At 39.4% G+C, this 23,706-nt stretch overlaps 1 protein-coding gene across 2 annotated transcripts in view; it reads right to left on the minus strand.

The window, feature by feature from the left end:
* The window catches only part of SCUBE1 (signal peptide, CUB domain and EGF like domain containing 1), a 192,937-nt gene that overhangs the window by 119,272 nt on the left and 49,959 nt on the right, over positions 1-23,706 (minus strand). For both annotated transcript variants that reach the window (XM_071422622.1, XM_071422621.1), the window contains exon 4: positions 21,789-21,923. In XM_071422622.1, the coding sequence (XP_071278723.1) occupies positions 21,789-21,923 (135 nt within the window). The remainder of the gene's footprint in view (positions 1-21,788; positions 21,924-23,706) is intronic.

Here is a 23,706-nt window from a genome sequence, read left to right on the forward strand (position 1 = left end):
GCCTTAGTAGACCTATAATAGGATTTCACTGGTTTCTTTTTCAAGTGGAAGTAAGCTTATGCTCCCAGCTCTTGACATGAAGTTGCAGTACAGAATTCACATCAAATTCAGGGGCAAAAGGCTGCATCAGCACTATTTACTTTAGGCACCTAATACCAGCGTTCCTGGGACCTTCTGGAGATGTGCAGAACTCAAGTGCTCTGAATCACAGCTTCATTAGAGTTCATAGTCATCGCTATTAATGACTTCACCATGAATACTAAAGCTCCAGAGAACCTCTTTCCATCATATCCATAGGGGAGGATGGCTTTGTGCTTTAAGGCTAGAAGACTTTTGGGTTTTGTTTCTTTTAGGTCCATTCACGTGGATATTTTTGCAGTTGGCTTGGCAAAATGAAGCATCAACAACTTCATTTAAAGACAATCAAAATAATTTTTTAAATCTGCAGATATTTTAACCTTTTTCTCCCCAACATCTAAAAAAAATGTAAATGTATTCATCTCAAATTACTGTTTCTCTGAGAAAGTTTTCTGATTTCTCAGTGAATTTGCTTATCAGTCCAGGTTATATAAACATGATTTTTCAACTAATGAACAGTTTGTCTGTGGGCTCTTGCACAACACAGTTAGTGAAGGCTGGGAATCTAGTGGGCTAGGAATCAGGAGGCAGCATTCTCTCTCTAGGAGCACATTGAATACCAGCTTCCTTGCCTATAAAGCAGGGATACACATCTTTTGTCTGGCTGAATGGAGTCTCTCTCAGTCTCTCTCTCTCTCTCTCTCTGTATAGCAGTTGACACAATAGACCCAGACCTAAAAGCTATTGTAATACAAATTAATACTACTTTTCCACAAGCCCTTCACCAGTGCTACCTAAATATACTTTTTGGCCACAGTACCATCCACAAAACAAATGCACTGCATTAGAGATTTTCACCACCCGTGCTGCAATTACCACAGTGATACAACTTTTTTTAGACCTTGGTGGTATAAAAAGAAAATAGCATCATCTTGTTCAATGCCAGCTCCTCTGCTAAAATATTCATCACCTAAGTGATAGTTGTGTGCTTTTTCAAAGTGTACAATGCACAAGCTTTGCTACTGGCAGACTATGTTCTTACTATGTTTAAACCCATGTAAAACAGCCATAATTATCAAGCATGAATGGCCAAAAGTGAAAAAAAAAATTCAAGAGACTATAAGTTTTGATTCAAGCTATGCACAGAACTTGTTAAAAAGAAAAATTAAGAATACCTCATAACTGAAAAATGCAAGCCTAAGCATCTGAGCTATTCAAGTAGCTGTTACTTTAAAATAAAATGCAGTCATAGTTATAAAAGAAAATAATAGAGTGATATTTATTGTTATTACCTGTTACTATTGATACCATTTGTGGTTATTATTTAAATGCCATTTGTTTTTATTGTTGCTTACAGGGAAATTATGTGCGTGCAACTGTGCAAGAGTTATTGTGGTAGTGTGTGGGCATGAGTATGGAGAAAGCATTCCACTGACCATGAGATGGCAACCAGGCCCTAAATCACAGTTATTTTCTGACTCCTGAATCATGCTGCATGATAAAAAGCCATGATGAAGTTTCTTTATGGACATAAACCATACAATTCTACGTAAGAAATCAGCAGAAATACAATCAAGAAAGTGATTCACTAGATGGGTTTGTGGATCAAGCTAAAAGTTAAGGCAACTTCTGGGGAAAAAAAAAAGGAGTTGATGAGCAAACCTTGGGGGAGATGGTATTAGGTAAAATAATTTATTTCACATAAGGCATTCTGTTACAGCCTCCTGTCACTCAATAAGGGAGGTAGAATTTCTCTTATCAGAATGGCCCATCTTTTGGTATTTGTGTTTATTGTAGAACCTGTCAAGTGCTCTGCTGCATCCAATAATGCAGCCATGAAGGGGTGTCATCATAGATGTCCCCACAAACCTAGACACAGCAAAAATGATTAAATTCATGAGCAGTTTTGCCTTGAAAGGGCACTGATTTAATATGCTGCCATTTGTGCTCCTGCCAAGAAACCCTGTGCATTTAAAGCCAATGCTCTAGAGATCCACAGGGTGAAAACTTTTTGGCTTCAAGATATGGTTTCGAGTGTTGCATGAGATCTAATGAGATCCAAATGACTCTGCAAAATTGCCTTGGCTGGCCTCTGCTCAGGCACTTTGCTCTGAATTATACCATCTGCACTTGCAACAGGGATTCTCTGAGGTGTGGTGGAAAACCCTCGGCTTTGCCTGGATCTGTGGAAGTGAGAGAGAGCTCACGACTGGGTGAGAAGATGGAGGGTGAAGAACACTGCTTAGACAAGCTGGGTTCCACAGCTCTTAAAACAGATGTTCAAAGCAGCTGCCAATGTCTGTCTGTTGCTGCACTCTCCTGGTATTCTGACCAGGATATTCAGGAACAAGAGAAATTCTTATCTGAAATCAGTTTCACAGAATTCACGGAATGGCTAGGTTGGAAGAGACCTTCATGATCATCAAGTCCAACCCATGCCCCAACGTCTCAACTAAAGATTACTTGGAGAGCAATCTTTCTGAATCTGCTGTCTCTTGCAACTGGACACAGAACTCTAAGGTTATCTGGGAATTTAATTCATGCTCCCCATGACTTCAAGGATCTAGGGACCTGGCAATGGCCTAGATTTTTGCTTTTCTCTTACTGTGGTAAATTACAGTTGAGGCTTTTGTGGTTCTACTCTAAGTTTTGAGTTTGTTTTGCTGACAAGCATTTTGTGGCTCATGGTATTTAGTTGCATATGGAATACATGTTCTCTGAACCCTTCTGAACTGTGTATCTCCTGCAAATGACTTCAACTGATGGCCTTGGGGATCTTTTGTAGACATAAATTGCTATATTTCTGTTATTTGTTGCCCAGACACCAATTCAATGAGGGATTCATGCTGCAGAAGTCCCTGAATTAGTAAAGAATCTAAAAGTATTGCAAGAATAAAGGAATCATCATGTTTTTAATACATTAAAAATCTGTAAATGGCAACTACAACTGTAGCAAAACACAAATAACTAGTTATTAAAAAACCACTTTTTTTTGGCGTCTTTATTTTTCCTCTCAAATTTTCTAATCAGTCAATGTAGAAATTACATAAGACTGCTATTGTGTTAAAAAAACTGGCAGAGCCTTAATTTGAATAAAATTTTAGATCTATGGGATTTTTGTTTTATTTCAAAGTATCTTCCTCTGAGACCTATTAAGACACTCATTGTTTCAAGGCAAGATATTTGATGTTTGTAAAGCATATTAGATACTTGCTTTATATTAAAAAGGCAATGATTGGCTTCACAAAGAACCATACAAATACCTTTTTAATTGAAATCTTTCCATCTCCCCTGCTTTCGAGTCCCCAAAGGTACCAAGCTATGAATTTCAATGAGGGCTTTGCAAAACAGTATTTAATTAGTGCTTTTCTGTCAGCCTATCTTCCATCACCCATCTAACCATTCTTGTTTCTACAGAGACACACAGCAGCAATTTAGTATTATACAAAAGGAGGAACATTCTCTCACAGATAACAGTTTAAAACCTATCAGTTCAACCTACTTTTGGTATGGCTGTTCTCCAAACCCATACAAAATGGTGTCTGTTCTTATTATGGAGGTAGCAGACCTTATCCATTAAAAAAAAAAGGGAAAAAAGGGAAAATAATAATAATAAAAAATCTGCACCTGAAGGAATGACAGGCTTAAACAGCAGCAGTCTATTATATCATTGCTGCATTTCAGCTGTTCCTCTAAAAGTATCATCAAGAAAAAGTGGACTAGTGCTGATCCACAGCACATGATACAGATGGACACAGGATTCTGACTGGCTTGCAGACACTCTTCATGCTCTTTCAGTCAAATATTAATTGGTCAGTTCTAGCCCCAGCTGAAGAAGTCTCTTTCCTTGCCAAGTAAACCCTAACACTGCCTCTCCTATTCCTTGTGCCTAAAAAGGAAAATGGCCTCTAAGCCTGGATGCAGTAATTCTTGATGTTATCCTCTTTCAGTGGGACTAGAGCAGGGTGACACACCCGGGCTCCAAACCTCTAGTGCTTCAGAATGCTGGTGTTACACTACAAAAAACTGCAGTGCTTTACCTAGATTAGGCACATCAGACATCACCCCAATTTTCTACGTTGCTGTGCTACTGAAGTGTCATCAAATTTCTGATGCTTATCTTAAAAGATTTCTACACGCAGTTTCTCATAATCTTCAGAGGAATTATAAAGTCCTTACTGTGAATGATCTAACTAAAATTTTTAAAAATCACTTCTTTATGAAGATGTAATTCTGAGGTAAAGTTGGTTTATGGCAGAGACAAAAGAGACACACACATCCTTCCTGGTGGTGAATGGAAGAAGGGGAAATAAATGATGAGATCATGTACACACATCAAGTGGAAAACATGAGAGTACAAACAAGCTACCTGCAATAGAAATAACTTCTATTGATGATGCAGAGTGATACTGCAGGGTTTATATATGAAGATGATTAGGATACAGTAGAATGTAAGGAATGGAGTAGCATCTCAGCAGACAAATGCTGCTTGGACTGCTCCCTGGAAATGTTCAGCTTTTGGAGTAAATGGAACGATTCAGGTGAATGCTTCCATATGATGACTTTAAACTTAATTCAGCATGAATAACAATTTCTTGTTCTGACCAGGGGTCAGAAATGAAGGAAAAGGGATGCCACCAGAAAATAAGAATGAGGAATTTTAAAAGATGTGATAAAGGACATTTGCTCATATTACACCTGTGTTTGCACAATACTTTTCCTTCTTTCAATTACCTTCTTAACATGAAACTAAATACATTCAGAAACCTGAAGATTAAAGCAGTACATCTTTTTTAAATCCTGATTTCAAGCAGAATGGGGAAAAGCTGTGATAGTATCCAGAAATAAGAATAAGACCCATGAGGAAAAATGACAGCATGACATGAATTGCTCATTATGGTAGACCTTTCTGTCCTAATCTTAGCTACAAGTAGTGAGTATCAGGACACTAACTTTGATAAAGAGGGAGCAGAGGATAAAATGAAAGTAGCAGTAAAAGCCACAAAACACCACAGGAGGGTGCTACACACAGTCACTGTATTCTTCTGGCAGGAACAGCTAAAGGCAGCATGACTGTTTTCTTTAAAGTTGGAAAGCAGCAGTAAGTCCTTTTCCCTCAGAGCATCCCAGAATAAATCCATTTACTTAAATGGAGTAATCAGAGACTCAAAACCAAAAGGCAATAGTTGTGTTAGCCTGAGACCCATTGGTCATAGTGGTACTGACAACTGGGCCAGTTGAGAACACAAGGAACAAAAATTACCTTAGCAAATGACCCATCCAATGCAGAGAGTTTAATGATTGTATAAATATTGCACAGTGCTTACACTGTGTCAGATAATAACTCCCCTCTACCACCTATTCCTTACGTGCTTAATATCAACACATCTTCAGAAAGTTCCAGGATTCTCAGAATAAGGTTGGTATATGAAGGGATTTACACTTTTATGAATCAGCATATGACAATACACTTTCTATAAGCACAGATAGATTTTACTGTGCCCAGATATGTTTTCTTTCACACTTCCCACTTTACTTTTCAGTAGCTAAACAAACCCAGAGCACTGCACTACATACAATACAACACATTTACCACTAATTACTTTTTACTGAGGCTATTTACAGCAATTTAAAAGAAAAAAAATTAACTACTCATCCCTCTTCCAAGAGATTTTTGCTAACTTTCCAGGGTAGAGGCTACTCCCTTCTATATCCCAGTGAGGGTAGGAAAGCTCATCAAAGTAATCTGATGCATCTTGTGGGTTCCTGGAAATAGAAAATTGATATGCTTTCTTTAAAAGTGTCCTCTAGTACAATGGAGGGTCCCTTGCCCAACTGCTCAAGTATGTACACTGCCCAGAACCCATCTCTTCATTGCCTCATCTCAGTGGAGCTTCTGTTCAGGGCCCTTGGGGACAGAAGAAAAGGACATGCTGACCCACAGAGATAGTGGAACTTCTGGTCTCTTCTTATGTAGGAAAAGGGAAGATAATGCAAGGGAGACTTCCAAGCAAGGGTCTGGAATTTTTCCTTCCCCCCACCCTATTTCTTTAACATCACTCATCCCATTCTCTCTCTGATCCCAGTCTAGTTTTATCTTCCTGAGGTGGTGTTCTTTTTGTTGGGTTTTCTTGATAATTTCCCTCATCACGGAACCATAACTTATCTCTAGCTGGATGGGTACAATCAGGATCACTATTTCCAGCTCCCAAATTAATGTCATGTTGGTCAACATCTACTGCATTGCCATATCTGTTCTAATATCCCTTGCAAGTTACTACTCCAATTTTCTTCTCTTTACTTACAGAGTAGTTACCACCTGCACCTTCACTTTCTCTACAAACCCCTCTTTCCTTATTTCTCTCTTATATAGAACTTCTCCCTCTTCAAGGAGTCCACCTGCTGCTGACTCTTTGACCCTGGTTGCACATCAGCATTTCCACTCTCTACAACAAGCCTTGTTTTGTTTTTGGAGACTTGTGCCTCCACCTGTTTCTATACCCTCTTACTTGATGAATTCCAGTTGTTTTTCAGGGAAGTGGTGAAGGGAAAACAAGCCCTAGCTCCTCATTCCCTTCCCCTGATTGTAGTGTTCATCAGTACTGGGAGCATCACAGTTTGTTTCAAGTAAAAGCCAGCGTGTGCTGTATGAACATCCCATATTGCCCATAAATTCAAGTATCTCGGTCCAGAGGTAATGGGGTAATGTTGTTTCCTAGGATCACAGCTCTAAAGCACCCTGGGATATTTCAGGATGAAAGGTGCTCTATTAAAAAAATAGGTAACTACCTCTGAAGCTGCACCATGAGAAAACAATGCATAGCCACATCTTAAAGTAACTTCTGGCCTACTAGTCCACACAGGAATTAAAAGTTAATGCAACAAGCATGGAGATAGCAATATAAGCAGAACAGAAAAAGGCCTAGAATGCCAGGAAATACTGTCAACATGCAAACTAAGATGCAGTCAGCAGCCCTGCTTTCTGCAAGGTGGAATTCTGGTGCTTTTGGCTCTACTGGGGTATGACCTTGCTCTGAGAAAGCCACCCAATATTAATCAGAAGTGGAAAGCAGGATACAACAGAGCTGTGGAATAAATGAGCTGGTGACTGCGAGCACATGCCATAAAAAGCAGTGCCAGTGGGAGAATGGAGGTCCTCAAATCACCTGGTCAATTTGCTGCTAAAGAAGTATCAATATAGAAGCTCACAATTTAGCAAAGTGAGAACACATCTGTTGCCTAATAAGCTATGTAGAAACGTGTGTTTTTCCAATTCAAATGCCACTGTCAGAATTTCATTCCAAAGGAGATGTACAACTACTCTCCCATACTCCAAGCTGGAAGTACAGAATTAGGCAAATGCTTTCAGAGAAGCTTCGGTCAGCCTGCAATGAATACCTGTGGTCACTATCACTCTAAAAATTTGGCAGCTGAATTTTGTTTCTAACATTGTTTGAACATACCACAAGGAAAAACCATGCATACAATGCTACTTTCACAGAAGATAAAGTATGGCAATGATAGCCACCACATAGACTTTTTCCCTCCAGACTTTTTCTGTAGGGAATGGAGTTTGAATGGGAAGAAAAGGGGAACAAGATCTTTCAGAAAGCGATGCAGAAATACTAACTACAGAGAAGACATCCCATTTTTTGGCATTCAATTTAATAAATAAAGCCAACGGGCTGCTTGTCACTCTATATCCTACACAAATACTGGAAATGCAAACTGTCTGGGAAGAAGAAATAGAATGCTCTACCCTGGTATGTGCACTAATTTGCTAACTGCTCTGTGGCTTCAATCCAGCAAAACACTTAAGCACATGAATAGTCCCAATAACAAAGGTCTGAAAGACTGCCCATACATTAAAGTAAATTGCAATGTAGGCACAAGCCTCTCCCTTGCTTTCATTAAAGCCTGCAAAACTCAGTGAAGAAAATCAATGCTGCCTCCCTTGGGTATAGCAAGCAAGGAGTGGGGTCACAGCAGCCGCTTTCAAGGATAGCTTAGGCAAACGTGTTTACGAAATGCATGTGTATTTGTATACACAAATTTTAAATATACATACACTGGTGGTATAACACTGTTTTCTAGGCCAAAAAGAAGAAAAAAACCACCAAATCCAGCTTGTTTTCTAGTTGAAATACAAAAGGGCTATTTAGCTATGAAAAAACTTCCAAACTTTTTACTGGGCTTGCTTTTATGGTTAGACAGTTTGCCATTCTGTGCAAACAAAATATGTTGCTGTGTTTTCCCTGAGTTTAGTTCAGAAGAGGAATCTGAGTAAAATGTCAGCCTGAACCATGGATTGTAGCTTACACAAAACAAATGTCAGGGTTCAAGCGGGTGTGATGATAACATTTGGTGGGGGCACAAGGGAGAGAGATGAGTGATTCACAGTCTGGAAGGCAATATTGCAGGGTCTAGGTCAGGGGAGAAGTGAGAGCTGCTCAGGAAGGATGGGTGTACATGGGAATGATGAATATTTTGCCATTTGAGAAAAGTTACCTGCAATCAGAACAGTTTCTGGTTACCTCAGGGGAAAAAATCCTGAACAACAATATTACCAAAAGGACCATTTTAAAGCATAGTTATAATTTCTGCTTTTACTCTCACTAGTATTTGCATTTCTCTTGCTTCTCTGTTCAAATGCTAGGACCAGCACCTAACACAGACACACAGTGGGCATTTGTAGGCAAATACATCTTCCTCAAAGCAGCAAATTTGATCCCATTCCTGTCACAAACAGTTAATTTTTTTTTCTGGGGCACTCAGCATCAGATTTCATGTGGAGGCACCTGAAATAGCAGTCCTATGTTATTAGCCATTTAAGACCAAATGCTATCAAGAACACAATGAGTGGAAGTCTAATCTGCAAGTTGTACTTCAGAGATGAATGAAATGTTTACAGGGCAATAGTGGTGTGAAAGTGGAAGAACCTGCTTCTCTCAGAACTCTATATGCTCTGCAGGCACATTCAGGGTGAGAAACATCCACTGTGTACACAAACCACACTGCTGCTGTCACATCACTGCTCTTTTTCTGTGCATTGAGGCTTATTTAGCATCACAGTATAGTTTCTTTACCCTAACACTAGCAGGCTCTCTTGTGTGCCAAAGTGAAGGGCATCACCTGTTTATAGCTCTGCTCTTATTAACATAACAATCATTAGTAGCATTTGGGAGTTGTAGGCTGTGTAATTGCTCTGCAAGTATATTCTTCAGGACTGAATTGCCTTTAATCTACTTAGTACCTCTTGGTTTCTTTCTTGCTTTTTACTCTCTTTCTCACAGCTCTGCATAGAATCTAGAGTCACTTCTCTCCTATAGTTTGGTGAAATGATTTGCTAATTTCTTCTGCAGGAAGTGAATTGTAGCACAGTTATTCCTGACTTTCTGCACCTGGGCAATGGTGCAACCCAAAGAAATAATGAAGATTTGCTTCACCTTCTGATTCAATCTCTCCTGTTGGCAGATGTACACTGTCTGGTGATGCCTGTTCAAATCCTACTGAAACTGCTGGGACTCTGTGGGCTTCAGAACCGGTCTGATCAGGCTTGGATCTCATCTCCACTTCAGAAAGAGCACTACAGCACTGACTGGAGCAGTCTTTGGCCTCTATAGTTTTCATAGGCCAGAAATGCTGTATTATTTCATCCTAGTCATCATGTATACACTAATTGGAGCTCCATTTTTATAAAGAGCAAGGAGGTGAAAAGACAGAATGAGTGAAGATGGAGATGCATTGGCAGAACTGCACATGGGAATAAGCATGAGATCTGCTAGCAGCATATCTGGTTTGTAGCAATCCCTGGCTTTAATGATTTAAGTAAAAAAAGGTGAAGAAAATCCTTAGGAATCTACTACAAGCTGTTTGCCAGAGGTCAGCAGAAGACTAAAACACAGTGCAGTCAATAGTGCTGCACTTGTGAGAACACAAAAAAATAGAATTCTTCTTGATAAGCAGTTGTATTTGATTTCTATACTTTGATGAAAAGCATCAGCTAAACACTGAACATGGATTTTAATTTGGGTGGTATTTATTGGTGGTCAAGGTAAGCAGAAAAAAATAGCAGTGTTTTTCCTGACATCATCCCATACTGGAAAGCAAGGAAATCCTGGTTCTGCCTGTAAATAGGACTCGTGGAAGTCCAAAGAGAGAATAAATATGAAAAAGGAAAAATGAGATGTCCTTCAACACAGCCACACTTTTGATCACAAAGTTGTTTTTGAGACAGCTCAACTTTGTATAGATCAGTACAAAAGTATCTCCATGACATGAGTCATAAAAAACACTAAGGGAAAACAAGGCCTTTGCAGGTGTTTTGGAGGAAATGAAGAAACAAAACAACCCCAAAAATATTTAACCAAATGACATATAAATAAGATGGGGGTATATTTATTTACATTTTGGGTTCAGGCACTTGACAGCTAATAGGAACAAGTGAATTTGATGGACTTTCAGAAGTGCTACTACATATACACTAGAGCTAGGTCAAACAAATCCACAGTCTGGACAACAGGAAAATTCCTTTAGTCACCTAATATCCCTTTTGCATAAAACCAACAAAAACAACATAAAAACCACAAAAGAGCTCTTCTGCTCCCACCAGGGAGGATCCTTAAGATCCTTTTAAAGGCTCTAATTACTGAGTATTACAACTGGTGTTCTTTGATTTTATTGTTTTTCTGGCATTTTACTTTGCTGTGAGACTGTTTTATGGAGCATTTTGGCAGCTCCTGATAGGCAATCCTCCAGATTATTCAATGTTCATTGAGCCAATAAGTGGTCAGCTTCTCTGAGAGACAGCACAGCAATGACAGCTCACTATCTCCTTCTGGAATTCTAGGAAGATTGAACAGCACACGGTATTCTGAACTAATGCCAAATGCTCAAAAGTCCTGTTTAGATCTACACAAGCAGCAGTTTCAAAATAAATCTCCAGGGAAATGTACTACTCAGGACTCAAGTATGAGACACAGATTAGCTTAGGAAACTACAACTCCTACTTTAAAACAGCTCATGACAGGTTTGTTTGTATTTTTATGATATGTTTTTCAGACTCAGATTAGAGCAGAACAATTAAATTACCATTAAGTAAGCATTTAGGCCAAATGATAGCTTTTCCTGGGAAGCTTAGAGGGAGCTCAGAAAGCATTTTGTCTGGAAAGGTGAGGAGCAGAATCCCAGTCCTGGAGAAGAGCAGGCAGACAGCAGGCTGCTGCTCAGGCAGGCCAGTTTCACCTCCAGCACTGCCTGGATGTGCCCTTCAGCAGAGCTAGCAGGACCCTTTGGGTTTGTTCTGCTCATTTTTTTCCTGCAAAGCTCCCCCAATACTGAAATATTTCACCTGTGAAAGGAAACTGGATTCAGAAACACTACCAGGAACACCCTCCTGCACCCAGCAAATCAGGCTCCGTGTTTGAGCTGCTCCTTGCAGCAGCCTCTCTGCCCGATGAGAGGCTTCATGGATTCTCAGTGCCATACCACAGCCACCCATAGAGACAGACAAGGCTACCTAAACGCCACTCCACACACAGCCAATGACAATGTCTGCACGCCTAAATACTACTACTACTACTACTAATGCCACCACAGAAAAACAGAAAAATCAACTTCAGAGAACAAAATCTGGCTTAGTGAGAGAATACACTTCTTTCAAAAATAATGCTGGCAACATTTTATTGGCTTGTTCAAGTGGTTGTATTCCTCCTCACTTCTCAGAACCTATCCATTTCCAATGTCAATTTTGCTGCCTTCCCAGTACAAAGGCACAGTGCAGAGAGTCAGCAGTCATCCTGAATTCCATTGAGAAGTCAAGCTGCCTGATACCATCAGGAATTATTCAATTTACAACACTGAGCCAATAGAGAACAAAGCGAACAAAAATGTGGGAAGGAAAGGCAGGAGAGAACAGGATTTGTGATATCCACTGTTATCCACTGGGTTCCGTGTGCTACACTTTGACCTCCAAACATGTACACATAATTTATCAATCACTGATGTTAAAGTGCACCAGGGATGAAAGATAAATTAAATAACAGACCAACAGAATGGGGTTCAGGGTATCTGCATTCTATTCATAGTAGGAGCATACATAAAAACAGACACTTGGCTTAACAAAACAGATTTGGTGAAATCAACACAGCATCAGTTAAACTGCATGTACTGACAAATGATCCCTTCACAGTTTTTCTGGAAAGTTCTTGTGATTTCTACAGCCTTCCTGTGTAACTCTAAGCAAATTATTTAACTTTTCTGTCCCTCATATCTGTAAGTTACAGCACATAGTGTAGGTCCTATTTCAGAATGGAGGTAGTTTTTGTAAACTCCTACGACATCCCCTAGCCAATTAGTGATAAGAAAAGCAAGTAACTGGGAGTTCACTTCTGAAGAAGCAGAAGGAGAAGAAATACACAGCATAAGAACATGCACATTCCTGCTTCCCCATCTTGGCATTTGTAGCCTTACAAGGAAATGTCAGTTTAAATAACCAATACTCATTACACTAAATACTGAAATGCCAACACTGATCATGTGGATTTCTGTTAAAAATTAATGTTTTAGCAAGAAGGCTCTTAGCTTTGGCCTTTCTAGCACTTTGCAGTTTGATATGGATTGAAGATAGCAGCTATTTTTCCATCCTCTGCCCATGTAAAGTGTAGGCAGAAAATCTGCCAGCTCTGGTAAATCAGCTGTGTAACACAATGCTTGCAGCACTGAAGTGGATAACACGGGCTTACATGGCATGTGCAGTGATTTAGCAAGCTATAAACACAGAGAACTTTTAAAGAAGGTACTCCATATCAAAGGGGGCCAAAAGTGCTGTGGCTTTTACTACAAGGTGAATGTTTTATGATGGAACAAGAGAAGAAAGATTACTTGCAGCTTCTCAGCCCTGATAAATCAGGCACAGCCTTTGGAAAATGATTAGTCATACTATGCATGGTGCACAAAACCTAGGTTAATTGATTTGCTGCACAAGCTCAATGCTTTTATCAATAATGAACATAGTTCAGATATTCTCCTCCCCCTGTTACAATTAACACCTCTGTTTCTGCATTTCTGGAATCCTGGGAGCAGCAAAGCAGGGAAATCATCCTGATGAGTTGCTCATGATTGCAGGCTGACTTTGCAATCTCAGCACACAATCCATTCCACTGAGAAAAAAAAAGATTCCAAAGACACTGCTACCATGACTGTCCTCTGACTAAACTGTGGCTTAGACAAGAGAGAAGTTACCCAAATGAAAACTCTAAGGGAGTTGACATTGGAAAGAAATGTTACTGGTGGGACAGGGAATTAAGGAGAGAAAAGAAGTATGGATTTTCGCCATATGTTGTTTCTCACTCTTCATTTTCTATCTATTCTCCTCCTCTTCACCTCATTCCCACTTGGCTGGCTGTTTCTCTTCCTCGTCCTCTTATTTTCTGTTTGCCTGACATACCTTTGTCTCACTCCCTTCTTCTTTTTGTTTCCTCTTAAAAATATTTCATGGTGTTCCTACAAAGTTCCTGCTATGAAAGCATTCACAGTGACTTCTAAGGTATAAAATTTAACAAAGCATGCAAGTATTCTTAGGCTTGAAATATATATGACTATTAAATACATGCATCTCCCTTCTTATTTCAATTAACTCCTAAATTAATTCAGAATAGCTCAGAGCAACCTCAAACACAACTACATGGAACTGAATAATTAATAGAACCAATGAAATGCATGCCACATAAAGGAGGCTAACCGTTTTTATGAACAGGTATTTGCTATTCATATCTTGAATTTCTCCTGGTTTATAACCACCAGAAACACATAGCGGTATCAGTCTCTAGAGCTCCTGCTGGATCACATCTGAGATTTGTCCTGGATAGCAGAAAAGAGGAACAGTGCCTGCAACACGGTCTGTGACTGACTTCTCTACACAGTGAAAACCACAAGCCATGCAGTGACTACAGCAGGTATGAAAGATGCTGAGCATCTTTACATAGTACTCAGAGCAGACCCTGCATTCAGAGAAAGACACATGACAAATACAACATATGGTATATACTTAAAACAGAGTCCATTTGTTGTGCTATGTGTGGATGCAAGCTTTTTTCCAGTATGCTCTGGCTTAATATTCTTCCCAGATCTTTCTCACCTGATGTTTCAGTCAACTGGATGCTAGAGGCCTTTAAAAAACATGTCAGTTATTTTATTTAGTATAATAGTATCCAAAGTAGACAGTATGAACAGAACATTGGTTGCCTTCCAGTGCTATTGAATGATTGAGTGTGAAAGCCTCTTTTGCCTATTTTCTCTTTTTAATTTTTTTCTTAAGGTCCTGCTTTCCAGTGTGTTTTCCCATTCGTGCGTGTAGTTTTCCCATCCTGTCAGCACTGCCAGTCACTCAGCTGCTGAGCTCCTGCCTGCTCGCTGCACTTTCTGTCACACAGGTGTGGAGAGATTTCTGATCTGACTTACAAATCCTGTGCTGCCCCTGGCAAGCTGGCTGGCTGTCATGCTGCTGCAGGCTGTTTCAAACAGCTGCTCTTTCTAAGAGCACCTCCAGCTTAACTTTCCCCCTTTAGTTTTCATCCTTTCCACACCAAAAGGCACTGGCAACAGAACCATGCAGAAACAATGACTGTACCATTAAACTATTTTAGATTCTTGCTCACTGAGAAATTACCTGCATGTCCTAGTTTATCACTCAGTCGTATTCAACTGTGCATTTACTGTTCAAGCACTATATCCATATGACTTCTAGATTACCTACCAGCTGATGTTTCCTAGTTCATCTTGGCTATGATTTTTTTAGCGTTGTTTTGTTTTCTGTTTTCTTTTTAAAATATTTATGCCTGTTCTGATCAGTATTCTTAAATCTGGTACCCGTTGAAGGACAGCTTCTGCACAACACTCTTGGAATTCAATTCCAGATTTTGGCAAAATCTGGACATCTGCTCTTGTTCCTGAGTGTTGGGAGACTTTTTCTTTGAGTTTCAATTAGCTCCTAATCTACTGTATCTTCATAACTGTTGCTTTTCTAGTGCATTCAATCTCAGCTGAAGCAAAGCAACAATAGGTATTGATTACTCAACAAAATTTGGTTTTATTTCTGAATTAAAACTAATCCAAAGTCCCAGAAAATTCTGAAACAAAAGATTTTTCTTTTGGAAGGCAAGTGAGCTAAAAAACCAAAGTAGAATGTGCAGAGGCTTGGTCCCATTTTGCTGAGTGAAAGTATGATACGAATCTGAATTGGTCCCTAGGAACTCAACACAGGACTGCAATCAACTTTACTTGGCTGTATTTAACTCTGCAACTTGGGATATACTGAAAATCTATCTTGATTTCATGTCACATAACATTTCCTCACATCCCGGTTTTTGTCTGGACTCCTCTGAGCAATAGAACTGCAGCTGCTGTCATGGATGGGATCTCTCCTGCAGTTCAGACACAGTCTTTGACGATTCTATAATATTTACACTTCCATTTTCTTACATTTAAATGGAAGATTGCAGCCTCAGGGTTTAGATGCCTTTAAAATTTTTGTCAGCCAAAAGTAGCATGCCTTTGTCTCCATCCTAAGCATTTAAGGTGACATTTACTGAAGGTCCTAAGTGAAAAGCTAAGGGGGGAAAAAAAATCAACAAAATAGTACTGAGAATTTTGATATTTAAAACTCTGTTTTTGCAGTTTTATTTGGACAGGCTTAGTTTTATTTGATAGTGTTTAGTCCTTAGAGGGGAGCTACAAGGAGATGGAGGCTCTCTTTTTGCAAGGAGCCACAGGGAGAAAAGATAAAGAGCAATGGTTGCAAGTTGCACTGACCAAGGTTTTATCGATCTTATGACCGAAGAAATACAATTTTTACAATGAGAATGACCATTCAGTGAAACAACCTCCCCAGGAACACAGTGGAGTCACCATCTCTGCTGATGGTGGTTTTCAGGATGTGACCAGACAGGGCACTATTTTCATCCAGGCTCCCTTTTCCACAGAAGGCTGGAGGTCCTTTCCAACCTGGGCTGTTCTAGGATCCTGTGAGACTACTTACTATCACATCTAGCCCTAAACTTTCACCAAAAATTGATTTTGTGATTCTATGATGATTACTGCTTCCCCTTACAGCTGAACCTAAGTCAGGTTACACTTAAACTGGTTTTACACCAGTTTCATTTTACTAGTCCCAATCATCAGTCAGTTGTGTATGAAAAGAGGGAGATCAGGTCTACCAGAAATTACTTTTTACTCATACCAGGTATTTTCACTTGTTGCATCTTCCTTCCAGACAAACTAAAACTCCTTTGTATTCCAGAGGAATAGAGAAAGAAAATGCAAGGTACCCTTCACACAGGCTCCTGGAGCAAAGAATCCTGGAAATGAAAGTACAGCAATTTTCATGGGTTATACACAGTTTTAAAAAGTTATACATTTCTAACAGGGCACAGTGAGATTTCGAATAGCTTTTCTATATCTATATCTCCAATATTATGTGAAAGATAATAAATTGAATATTTTATTCTAAATGTATCATGGGAACACATAAAGAGACAAGTTTCAATTACACTTAGGTCATAATGTGTGCAGTTTTAGGAAAAGGCTTCCAAGATCACACTAAGTTTGTCCAGATAAAACTGCTGCTGTCTGAAATGCTTTCTTATTATTTTATCTATGAACTGATTTCCTTTATAAAATTTTCTTTACATACATTCCTTTACAATCATATTAGGATTCCAATTAAAATAAGACAAATAGGATTGTTCTGTGAATGGGACACCTGCACTCAGGGTAGCCATGGTGAAGCATGTTCAGGTGGAGTAATTTAACTGGTTACATCATCATGGAAGAGCTTTCATAGTTGGGATGAGAAACTCGTGCAAACTCGTACTTCATAAAGTCTGGAACAGTGCTGGCAACACTTAATTATTTAAAGTCACCCTTCCACATGAATTTAAATATGAAGAGATGATTGTGCTTTCTGTAGAAAAAACACCTCTGTCCTCTAAAGTGCTTTGCAGAAATTCTGAGTCACAATAACCTTCTTGTCCAGAGTCCCACAAGGGATCAGCACCAGAGATGGGAATAAAGAATCCCAGAATCCCAACTGTAACACCTCCTTCAGTGACTCAGCACAGCACTTCCTTCCAGGGAGTCCTAACACATTATTCTACCACTACAAAATTGCACTGAACTAAGAAAAAACATGAAGAATAAAAATAAATCATGGAAAATAGGAAGGAAAAAAATTGAACAAAGATGGCTTTGTAATCCTCAGAAGAAGAAACTCAGTAGTTTGATGACCAATGGACTCCTATGCTACTACTGCAAAATTAGGAAGGGTTTAACACAAAGTCAAGTTTAACAAGTTTCTGTGTATCAGCAAAAGCACGATAAACAATTCCACAGGCTTGCTTAGCAAGTGCAAGACAATGTGGCTTAGTACATTTCCTATGGAAAGTGTCTAAACCTACACTTTTACTACAGAAAGAGACAAGCTGTTTTTGAGAATCTTGTTAAGTTGTGGTAGCTTGACTTTGTCAAGTTCCCTAACTCTGCTAAAGCTAATGGGATAAGGGGAGGTGAAAAAGGATTTCCATGCTAAGCAGTGTTTTAACAGACTTGAAAGTGACAGTGACAACTGTGTAAAAAGCTTTTTCACCACTTGATGAGACCACCATGATTTCAGCCTTCTATAGCCTGGTACTTCTCCACCTCTTCTCATCTCCACATGTAATTGCCACTCTTGATTCACCTGCCTTTTCAGCCTACTTGGTACTTGCGATATAAAACCAATGCAGTGAATGATGAGCAGACATAAGACATAGTTATTAATATAACTATGCAAGATGTAGACATCCAAGGGCTGGAATCTAAAGGCCCCGAAGTATTCCTAGCCACAGAGCTCCTGAAGTATGTTGCTTCTAGGCAAAAACCCTTTGTGCTTTAGGAGACTTGTCCCTGGGGGTGGGGCTCAGCTGGGAATTTGGGTAGGTGAGGCAGTTTGAAGCCAGGGCTCCTGCCCACAACACCTTATGTAGTTGTAACACAAATGGGATGTACCCAAGCCTTCATTGAGTTCACTCTGACCTTCAGTGGAGATACAGGCACTCTGTCTATTTTGTCTGTGTACCTACAGGCAAAGTCTACTTTAATACTTTTTAAGCCAAATTTAGATTTTTCACCAGCTTTCCGAAATTAGGACTTTAAGGATCTGCCCCAAGGCTTTTTGAATTAGGGTTTTTAGTTTATCATCAAATTCAGTTAAAACGTGCTGTAACCCACTAACCTGACTCGGTCACAGCTAGTGTACGATAGTGATATCTACATTTATTAAACACATGCTCCCTCTGGAGCTGGAGATGATACAGTCAGTAACAGCTGTTTTATTCAGGTTGCTCTTTAAGTCACGAGGAAACACACACAATCTTGTCTCTGGTATGATTCCCAGTGTTCATACCCACTCATGCAATTAAGATATACAAAGATAAACAACTGATAAGTTCTCCATAACTTCTACAATCTATTCTCCCTACCATTCTCTCTCCCTGTTCTTGCCATCATTATTGCGAGTAAACTAGCACTGAAATCTGACTCAGCAAAGCAAAATTAAGTTTTATGCAAAAACAAATGAGGTAAGTTGTACTGGGCATAGCATCCTCCCAGAAAAGATACTGGGACTAAACATAAGAAATCAGTAGGCCTGTAATGAAGACAGTGAAACAATGCAAATGCCGGGACACCAGGGTTTGCTCTGACTTTAATGTCAGCTTGGCCTCTCACTAGTATAAAATTATTATTTCTCTGTGGATCATTAATCCTTTTTGTCTACAAGAGATAATAACACTTGTGGATGACATGCCAATGTGTCATTTAAGAAACAAGAACATAAATCCCCATCATGAGCTGCAATATGTTTTTAACCACAACTTGTGGGTAGGAGCACAGTGACACAAAACACCCCAAAAACACTGGGACAAGCACAGAGTACCTCTGGAAGTGGAAAAAATTCACAGAGCAGCCTACAATTTTAAGGAGGATCTCTCTTATTGGAAGACACCATTCTTTTGCCTGCTAAATGCAAAAAGGGACTTAACTCTGCTCAACTCTCAACATCCAAAGCCCTTTTTAAACTCTGAAACCATCCCATGACTTGAATGTGCTGGTGAGCTCCAAGCATGTGATCAGTACCAGCTCTGCTGGTGCCTGAGACGGGTGAGCTGGGCCTGCAGACAAGGCATCCTTAGGCTTTGTTCTGCTCCCCTTCTTCTGAACACATCTCAACTCCAATCATCTCCTAAGCACCTTGCAATGCTTCTGCCTTTTTTCCCAAGGCATTTGAAAACAGGAGGGGAAAGGTGGCAGCAAACTGCATGAAGACCCTTGTGGCCGATGGTTTGAGACTAGCTGAGTCTTCGGAGGACTTTAGGTGATGTTCAGGACACCAACATTCTGTGACTGCACATGCATTTTACAGAGATAGAAATGCAACCACTCTGCAATGAATGGATCTTATTATGCACAAAGTCAACAAACTTGCTAAAGGGCTTTGGCAAGTCAGTTCCTTCGTGTTTGGATTGCAGTGCTGGCTGCATGGGGTGCCTTTGTCCACTCCAGCCCTGTTTACCAACAGAGGCACAGTCACAATATAGCCCTGGCACCATCCTGGATAAATACATTGATGTGTATTTTTGTGTTCCAACAGTTTCTGTAGCAGCACTTACAAGTGAGAGCTATGAAAGCAAGTAAACACAAATATTAAAAAAGCCATTTGCTTTCTCACCATGCATGTTTACTGTTTGCAGTTCAGGCACCTCTGGCAAGTGAGAGAGATCATTTCATCTCAGTTCCTTCCTCTAGCATACCCACCTGATGTATTTCTGTTAGGGGATCATGACACTGCAGTGTAATGTTTGCTGTTATTGTAAACTGACACTTTACTTTTGAAAAGCTGCAAACCATTTGTTCATAAAACACACTGCAGTTCCCACTCATCTATTTGGTAGTTTGCTTGGTTTTTTTTCAGATCTAAAACAATTTCATATATTGCTTCAAATTAAACATCCATATCTTATATGACATTTTCTTTGTCAACAAGTTAACACAAATATATTTTCCATGCATATTTATTATATGCCCACAGCAGTCAGTATTCAAATCCACTCCCCTAGTCTTTCTGACAAACTAGTAATCCTCATTGCCATAAAAGCACACCCTTTTCCTGCCATGAAACTATTCCTTAGAATAAACTTTTGCCTTTAGAGTCTCATTTTTCATTTATTTCATTAGCTTCCATCTCAGATAACTAGATTCTTTTTTTATTACAGCTGGGAATTTTTATAATGTGCAAATTGAAATAATGGTTGTAGTACAGTACTCTGCAAGTGCTTTTCATTAAGCCTCCAGCAACTATTCCTTGCTCTGTTGGATATCTCTGTGTCAGGGTTACTTTATGGTGGACAGAAATCTGGACAATTTAGGTTTAAAGAATGACAAAAAAACCTATTGGATAACAACCTCAAACATGCACTGGTTCATGTAGCTTAATTGCATATTCTTATCATAATCAAAATACTTAAAGCTTAATAATCATGCTAAAAAGTGGACCTGTCCATAGTATATATATTCCACAGTTATATATATATTCCATAGTTTCATGATTCTGAAAGTCAAAATCACTACTTGTCATTACAATTCTGTTTAAGCAGACACACAGTGCCAGAAACACATCTACATTTCTGAGATGCTACGTTGTAGCAAAACAACGTTTTGCTCTCTTATCAACAGAATGACTAAACTCATACTCTGTATTCAAGCATGATTTTCTGGTTAGTATTAGTCTCTTAAAATAGCTCAGAAGCATTTGTGTGGCCTTTTGAAATTTACAGCACTGTTGATCACCAGTCTCATCTTGCTACTTTGTCATTCTGTATTGCTTATTGGTAAATGAGTTTGCTAGCATATCTTCCCACTGCTTCCAGGGTCACAGAAGCCTGAATGAACACTGAGAGAATCCACTTAATTGCAAGGATTTATGACTATGCTGTTTTCTTTTCTCCCTTTCCACTCAAACTTGTCTTCCATGTCTGACATCCATAGAAAAGGGAAAGCTGCTTATTCTAGTCCAAAACAGCAGCAGACAAGGATCACAGTTTTTCAGGGATTTCTTGTTTCTATTGCTAGTGCATAGGCAACAGAGAAACTGATTTTTAATCCACCCAAGGACAGAGTACTGAACCACAGAAAATCCAGTGCCAATATAGTATCAGCCACGATCAGTCTGCAATGAAATAATGAGCTACACAACTGGCAAAAACTCCCACAAGCTGTGTAACTTACAGAAGTAACAAGCTGCTTGTTTGGATTTAAGATACCATGCTTTCTAAGGTGAAACACAGGCGCACCATTATCTAATAAACAGATTTTTAAGTTCTGGAAACTCAGAACCAGAAAGTTACTATTTGAAAATCTGTCTCTGCCTACACAAAGAGTCTGCTGTGTGAACCAAGTATAATTTGTGTGTCAAACCAAAGCCTGTCTCTTTGTCTTATTTATGGCTCTGCTACAAGTTTGGCTAGCAGAGGAATCAATCAAATCCAACCAACCAGTAAAATGATTTTGGGAACTGTGGAGATTTAAAAACAAAAAACCCAACAAACCCCAAACTGTTTCAGCTTTTCTGACTGAGCATGGTTATTCTAAACAGCACATTTTACCCACTGAAAACTTACCAATGGAGCGATGAATGCAGGTGTGCTGGTTATCACTCAGAAAAAAGCCCTCCTTGCACTGACATTCGTAGCTGCCCATAGTATTCACACAAATCTGCTGGCACCCTCCATTGTTATCCAGACATTCATCAACATCTACAAGACAGAAGGAAAAAGAAATTCAGGGTAATGCACAGATTCAGAATACAAATCTAGAAGAGTGAGGAACACACAAAAAGGCACACTGTAAATTAGGCTAATGAAGATTACCCAAATTAGTTAATCCAAATTAATCCCTCTAATTATTTTTCCTGTATCCTAGGGTTGAAGTTGACATGAAAAAAAACCAAAACAAAACCCCAAACAGTGGGGAGAGGAATCTCCCTAAGTCTTCATGTATTCTGAGCTGCAAATTGATTTCCAGTGCACAATGAACATGAATAACCTAAAAAGGCTGTGACCCCATCTGCCAAGTGTGCTGTTGCACTCTGTCATTCCCACTCCACTTGGAAAGACATACTTCAGGTCTACAGTAACTTCTAGTAGGGATAGCAGGCAAACACAAAGGGCATTACCGGGTGAAAAGAGTCTTTATAGAGTTCTGGTCTTGAACAGAACAGCATGTTTCAATTACTGGAGTCATAACCCCCTACTTTGTCAGTTTGTTTAATGTTGTTTAGTGAAAAGAAGGCTTCTTAAATCTAGATGTTCCATGTCTGTATTGTCATTTTAATAAGCAAATATATAAAACCACAAAGGCAGCATTAGCTACTGGCTGTTTTGAGGGCCTATGCTCCATCACTTCTCTTTGGCGTAACTGTTTTTAGGCTGTAGTGTTTAACAGACACCTACGTATCAGCACTGCCACTATTAGGTATCTGACCCACATTCAACTTTGCAATTTCCCTGTTTTGCTCATGAAAATAAGTATTTTTTGCTTTTTTCTTGCCACCTGAAAATTCCATGCTTTCCTTTTTTATGAAGACCAGTTCAGATATTTCAGCCAGTTAAGATATTTCACAGTATATGCCAACATGTTGGCAATGGAGTTGGTGTGTGTTTTGCTTTCATTTTATTTTTGGAAGGGGCAAAAAAACCACAACAAAGCTAAATTATCCACAACACTCCAAACCTCAGAAAAGCTGGCATAGCTCCTGCAGAAATTAATTCCACCAGGAGTGGCCACAACACAGTAAGGTAAACCCAAGCTGCTCTTGATGGTACTGTTGCAAGCAAAGCCAACTCCAGGCAGCTCTGAATGCAGGGCTGGCCATGAGCTCCAGCAGCTTGCTCAGCTATTGCAGTTTGTGCTGCCTTCGTGTGACAGCAGTTGTAGCTCTTTCTCACAGAGAAAAAAGCTCTGGGGTAATTTACAGCAGCACCCAGGGAAACCAGGCAGTCTCATTCTGTCTTGAACGATAATGTAAGTGTGTAGACAGTTCTCCTTTTTTTTATTTACCAGGAAACGTTAAGTGCTATTGACTTAAATTTTCTGTATCAAAATCCCCCCTGCACTCAGTTCTTCCTCTTTTCCAGATGCGAACATTGTCACGACCCAATCAGAGATTTTGGGAGTGTGGAGAAAAAGGGAAAGTGAAGACTTTCCTTGCCTACCCCTGCACAAGAAGGAAGCCTGGAATCTAGATTCTCCTTTTTGGAAAATTAGCTGAGCACTTACTGAAGGAAAGTCTCAGTTGGTACATGCACAAACCTCAAATTATGCTACAAAGTATGTGGTCTTCCCAGAGCTCTGTTTATGGTATCACAAAGTAACTCAAACAGTTGCCTTTCAACTCTCATGAATACTCTGAAACAAATGCAATGATTTGTAAACTTTTTTTTTCTGCTCTTGATAACAAATGCTAATCACTTACCATTTCCATAATGAGATCAATTTATCGATCACCAAGCCCTAAATCCATATGCTAAAATAAAATTA

The sequence above is a fragment of the Agelaius tricolor genome, unplaced genomic scaffold, assembly GCF_023055355.1.
Source record: "Agelaius tricolor isolate 1412-34295 unplaced genomic scaffold, bAgeTri1.0.p SCAF_3, whole genome shotgun sequence".
NCBI lineage: Eukaryota > Metazoa > Chordata > Aves > Passeriformes > Icteridae > Agelaius > Agelaius tricolor.